Source organism: Neoarius graeffei, chromosome 9 (genome assembly GCF_027579695.1).
Source record: "Neoarius graeffei isolate fNeoGra1 chromosome 9, fNeoGra1.pri, whole genome shotgun sequence".
NCBI lineage: Eukaryota > Metazoa > Chordata > Actinopteri > Siluriformes > Ariidae > Neoarius > Neoarius graeffei.
Genome location: NC_083577.1, coordinates 30,235,343 through 30,241,353, shown reverse-complemented (window position 1 = coordinate 30,241,353; position 6,011 = coordinate 30,235,343). Strand labels below are relative to the sequence as shown.

The 6,011-nt window shown below is 40.3% G+C and overlaps 1 protein-coding gene across 1 annotated transcript; it reads right to left on the bottom strand.

Annotated features, from left to right (window-relative positions):
- Nucleotides 1-1,115: 1,115 nt before the first annotated feature.
- LOC132891179 (zinc-binding protein A33-like) lies at nucleotides 1,116-4,732 on the bottom strand. Its single transcript, XM_060928648.1, has 6 exons — nucleotides 4,093-4,732; nucleotides 3,844-3,939; nucleotides 3,524-3,754; nucleotides 3,373-3,395; nucleotides 3,168-3,286; nucleotides 1,116-1,829 (listed from the first exon to the last, which is right to left on the bottom strand). Exons 1-6 carry the CDS (start codon nucleotides 4,489-4,491, stop codon nucleotides 1,285-1,287), a joined length of 1,413 nt encoding a protein of 470 aa, XP_060784631.1. The 5' UTR covers nucleotides 4,492-4,732; the 3' UTR covers nucleotides 1,116-1,284.
- Between the last annotated feature and the right edge of the window lie 1,279 nt (nucleotides 4,733-6,011).

The window sequence follows — 6,011 nt, the reverse complement described above, 5'->3', positions numbered from 1 at the left end:
AATGTCGTGGTCAAAAACAAGTTACAAGTAGTTTGTAATAAAGAAAAAACAGACTGTAAACCAATCAGAATCAAGTATTTAAAAAGCTTTGTAATAATAATACAACCCCAATTCCAAAAAAGTTGGAACACTGTAGTGGGAAGGCATGGGAGAAAAATAAAATACCTAGGCCTAAATGTTTAATTTTTATTTATTAAAGAAGAGACAGATCTTGTCATGTTTTAACCCATGTGATACAGCAGCCAGGGATAATGGATGAGAGTTAAATATAACTTGCGGTTAAATGACGATAGAGAACATTGAGAAAATTGTTGCTTTTCACACCTTTAATGACTGACTCTCTCACCTGCCTCTCTCTCTTCCACATCCTCTCAGTGATCACTTACACACACATTAAACTGAACACATCCCTGATACTAATCATGTAAATAACAACAACCACTGTACACATCTGTACAAATATATAACTGTGCACATCATGAACATTTTAACTGTTAATAATAAACATTACACAGATTACAGATATATTTATTTGTGCATATTTTAATTGTCTCATTATGCAGATTAACAGTGTTTAATATCAGAATGAACAAAGTGAATTTATTTCACTCAGAATTGATTTGAACTTGTGAATCATCACCGAATGCAGCATTAACATACAAATCCATCTGATCTTTACAAAACCACAAACTGCTGGTGGAGGGAAACTTAGAGCTTAAATTCTCCTCCACTGCACAGTTTCACACACACACACACACACACACACACACACACACACACACACACACACACACACACACACACACACACACACACACACACCTCATCCAAGATTAACAGCAAACGCTAACAAGTACCAATACAGGCAAGACATGAGCTTTCAAATTCTCAATTTATTTAAAACTATTTAAAAAAACATCAATAAAATTAAATAATCTTTTCAGCTCATTCTGCATTTAAAACACTTTGGTGATTTTAATTAAATGCTAAGTGATTATTTTGAGTTAATACCTTGTTATTTCAAGACAGTGTCATTATTTCACTTATTATTTTGACTTCCTCATACTTTCAAAAGCTATCATAATATATTTTAAGATATCTTATTATTTGAGTTAATTCATTATTTCAAGATATTCTGTCAATATTTTGAGTTGATTCACTTGAAAAAAAATCAGTGTGTGCTTCAGGGTTTCCAAAAGGGGGAAAAAAAGACTAACACAAAGAACACTAATCTTTTAATTTGCAGTATTTTTATTAATGAACTGGAATAAAACAACATCAATGCTAACTGATCTGATTCACTCTTACAGAGCACGCAAGTGGGAGGATCTTTAGAGGAGATTCTTTATGATAAACACATAGGAATGGCAGTAATTTATCAGTAAATTTGTGTGTGACAGTGTGTAAGTGTGTGTTAGTGAAAGGGTTGGAGAATGACAGTTTTCCTCTGTCCCAGTCCAGCTTCACTCTGATCCTCTGGAGTTTCTGTGCTACTGAGAGCTGAGTGTCTGGATGTGGTGTAGAACCTGCACGATATTTACCACCATAATACCACACACACCAGATTCCACTTCTGGAGAATATCCCCCCCTTCCTCTGAGCAGATTCTGTCATCACACCCACACTCCACCGTGTACCGTCTCCAACGTCCACATCCCAGCAGTGTGTCCCTGAGTTAAAGCCCTCAGATCCCAGGATACACCAATATTCATCAAATCTCTCTGGATTATCAGGAAGTTTCTGTTCCTCATTGCTGGGTCTCACACTTTTCAGATCATCAGATACAATGAGTCCAGGATGAGCAGTGTTGGGGTCCAGAGTTACAGGTGCTGAAAACACACACACACAGAATTAAGAGTCTTACTGCATAGGTGTAGAATTGGGTATGGATGGTAAGGGCGTTTCCCGACCAATATTTCTGATTGAGGAAAAAAAATTGTGGTACACAAATGGTCCCTGTAGGTTTCCACTGGGCGAAACAGCATGCAAAATTCGCTCATGAATATTCGCTCTCAAACATTTTCACATAATAAGCAAAACAGCCTCCGACTTCTGGATCAGAAATGTTTGGTTCCTCCCGCCTCTCTTTTGAAAACGTCCCATACCGAGAACACACATCTGCTGAACTGATTGGTTCTCGAGGGGCTTCATTTGAAAGCGGGGGCAAAAAGTTTTCTCTGTAGAACCCTGTCACTCCCTCCTCCCCCTCCCCCCTCCGCTCTGGGCTCAAGAAGACAACAGAAGGCCAATAATATAACAACAACCAATCAGAATTCAGATACAACAACCAATCAGAATTCAGATACAACAACCAATCAGAATTCAGATACAATCTGTTGCCAAGTAAAATTATAACCTTTCAACGTATCAAAAAGGTTCTCGAGCCCTCGTCCTGTTTTACCGTTAGATCAATCACATATCAGCTTAAACTAGCATTCTAAAACTAGTGAAAGATCCCACAGAAGAGAGCCGACTCCCCCTGCCAGCCTCATGGAACGCAGTGTTTAAGGCTCCGGATGTGTTTTACTTCCATTTATGAGGGAAAGGAACATACACCCTCCCGACAGTCAATGCATTATTCGCTTGTAAAACACATTTGCAAATTGGTAGAATGAGTTAATCATCACATGCAAGATTTGCAATTAATCAAATGAATTGCATCCATCCATTATCTGTAGCTGCTTATCCTGTTCTACAGGGCTGACACAGAGACAAACAACCATTCACACTCACATTCACACCTACGGTCAATTTAGAGCCACCAGTTAGCCTAACCTCCATGTTTTTGGACTGTGGGGGAAAACCGGAGCACCCGGAGGAAACCCACGCAGACATGGAGAGAACATGCAAACTCCACACAGAAAGGCCCCCTCTGGCCGCTGAACTTGAACCCAGGACCTTCCTGCTGTGAAGCAACAGTGCTAACCACTACACCACCATGCTGCACAATGAACTGCCTATTATTATTATTCATGAATTATTACAGTTCTGAACTTCAAATTTTAAAAGTCTGGACTTTGGAGAGATGATGGATACTCTTTTGGTGGAACACAACAGAGCAAAATATTGCGACTCTATAATGTTGACCTGAAGTTGGCGCCACTGAGGGTTGGCATTGGGTTTATGTCCCCACCAATGTTAATACCAAACCTAAGTCATTGTCTTACTGTATTGGACGGTATACTGCATCTTCTCCCAGACTCTGAACTGCAGGTTGGCCAGATGTTTTGCCACATGGACCAGTGCTCCTGAAAGCTCCTCTGGATGCTGCAGTGTGCTCTGGGCTCTGTAAAAACATTCAGGAGTCAGTGTTGCTGTGGGTTTGGATTCAGAAACACAGAGAATGAGAGAGACAGGAAGCACATCACTCACCTTTTCACTGTGGCCTCGTAGTTCTGTAAAACAACAAAGCAAATATCAATGGATATCATTTACATTTTTACACCACTGAAATGTGACGTTTCTGGTGATGGAAATAAGTTTTACTTTCTCACAGTATAAATACTGATTAAATGATCCTCACTTCTAAGAATGAAACATTTTCAGCTCTCATCTCCTCTTCTACGGCTCCGATTGCGTCTGAAAGAGATGATATGTCTTTGCTTAGCTTCTCAATCTTCTCCTTCATCATCTGACTCTTCTGCTCCTCTTCCTCTCTCAGTGCAGTGATCCTGACTGCCTCTTCATCTCGTAGAAACTGGTGAAGCTTCTCAAACTCCTCCTTAATCTGACACTCTGTGTGTTGGGCCTGAATCTGCAGTGAAGAGGAAATCAAATGAAACATCACTGAATATGCAATGAAACAAAATATAATTATATCAAACCCATGTTATTGATTGTAACCTTTATGTGTTCTGCAGTCTGACTCCATTTCTGTTTACAGTCTTTAAATATCTTCAGTTTCTCCTGTAGGGGCTTCAGTGCAGTTTTGAGCTTCTCCTGAAATAAATTATCACGCTGCATGGAGTCTCTGTGTTTTTGATATTATTTGAAGTCAGATGAACTAAATTGATTACAAAATAATTGTCATGATTATGAACAACAGCATTTGTTCACATGTGACCCATGAGTTCATATGTACGTTTTATTTACCTTACAGTCTGTTACTGCCTCATCAATGGGGCAGAGTTTGTGGTTGGTGTGTTTTTTTGAAGTCTGACACACCACACACACCGGCTGTTGATGATCCAGACAGAAGAGTTTGAGTTTCTCACTGTGCAGACTGCAGACTGTTTCAGACCCTGATGAAGATCTCTGACTTCTCTCCTGTAAGAAAGTCTCACACAGGTTCTTTAAGGCGAGGTTTATGGGAGGAGACTCCATAAATGACTTCCTCCTACAAAGAGGACATTCTCTGGATCCTTTGGTCTTCCAGAACTGCTGCAAACACACTTTACACACACTGTGACTGCAGTGCAGAACAACAGGATCCTTGAAGATTTCACAGCACACAGGACAGGAGAAATCCTCCTCTGAAAACTTAGAAGCCATTTTGTTTGCTGCTGTTGTTGTTCTCTCTTGTTCAAATGCTCAGAGTTTCACTTTCACTTCTGTGAAAAGTAATCACACCCTGATTTCTGGTTTCTTTAAAGTTAAATAGATGACTTTATAGGTTCAGTTAATCATCACTTCCTTTCACTGTGCTGAAAATGAGACACAGATTTCTCCCTAAACTGAGAATAAATCTCAACTCACCAGAGCAGAACACTGCAGGCTGTAAATGAAGGACTTCAGTCGTGTCAGACTTGGCACTTCCTTAATAGGAGGAGTTTTCGAGAGACACATTATGACCTGTTACACTCCTCAGTTACATCAGAAACAGCACACGGCACTTACTTATGTTTAAGCACTGAGCATTAACTGTAATTTTGGGACAAATTTATCCAGTTATGAATTTCACTCTTCTGAACTGAAAATAATGTTTCACTTCTGGAATCATTTAAAGGGATAGTTCGGGATTTTTGACATGAATCTGTATGGCATCCCCATCAATAGTGTCGTGCAAACACACTGACTTACCCCTGACAGCATCCTGTGAGTCCAGTTCTTGTCCAGTTTTGGTCCAGACGAAAGTAGTCCGGCAAGTTTGTTGGGGTCACGAAAGTAAAACGTTTTTCATCTCAAAACAGTATGTGTTCAAAAGAGTGATATATTTGCATCACAAAACTGTTGCCAAATAAAAAGTCAGACCTCGAAATCGCTTGGCACTATTTTCTCTCCCTCGGTATCACTGTGCGCTGTCAAGTTGACATCTGCGCAGGAATCAACACCTTTCCCATTGTTTGGCAGTGATTAGGAGTTCAGATCAGCGGCACTAACAAGCTAATTTGAGAGCAAGAACAGCAACAAATTTATCACCTTCTATAACCTATACAATAATATATTTGTGAAAATGGTGCGCACTTGCGACTATCCAGGCTGTAGCAACAAAGATGTGGCTGAATCTCCGCACACATTTCACCGTCGTAGTCAGACATGTTGTCGCTAACTTTGCTAGCAGTAAACAATGTAGTGATGTGTCGGTCGCGAACGATCCGGTTCAAAGAGCCGGCTCTTTGAAGTGAACGACGGGAGCCGGCTCTTCGGTGGGAGCCGAGTTGGGGAACCGAATCAGTTTTTTGTCCTTAGGTGCCTCAGAGAGAGAGATAGAGAGAGAGAGAGAGAGAGAGAGAGACAGAGTTCAGCTCAGCTGAAGGATGATTGTCTATTTGACAACCATGATCATTGTTTTGTTGCCGTGAATTCCTAAAGCTCATGATATAAATTGTCGCTCATAAATTGACAGGTTCAGTCGGCAACCGCCTTGGCATGGCCAGATTAATCTGCGGTATACAATGAGACAGCAGTCATTATAACAGGAGCATATTTGCTGTTCCAGCGGCTTCTCATTACTGGTGGAGCAGAGTGCGGCACTTTTTTCTCTTTTTACATGCGCTCAAGGTGCCACATATTTTGTTGCACATTGTTCTGTGTTTGTTAAAATAATTTCCAACTTTGCTTCATAGTTTCTT

Coding starts and splice junctions, on each gene's coding strand:
- LOC132891179 (XM_060928648.1), bottom strand. CDS start 4,491: ATGGCTTCTAAGTTTTCAGAGGAGGATTTCTCCTGTCCTGTGTGCTGT. Junction 3,755..3,843: donor AGACTGCAGAACACATAAAG/GTTACAATCAAT, acceptor TCTTCACTGCAG/ATTCAGGCCCAACACACAGA. Junction 3,287..3,372: donor TACGAGGCCACAGTGAAAAG/GTGAGTGATGTG, acceptor ATGTTTTTACAG/AGCCCAGAGCACACTGCAGC.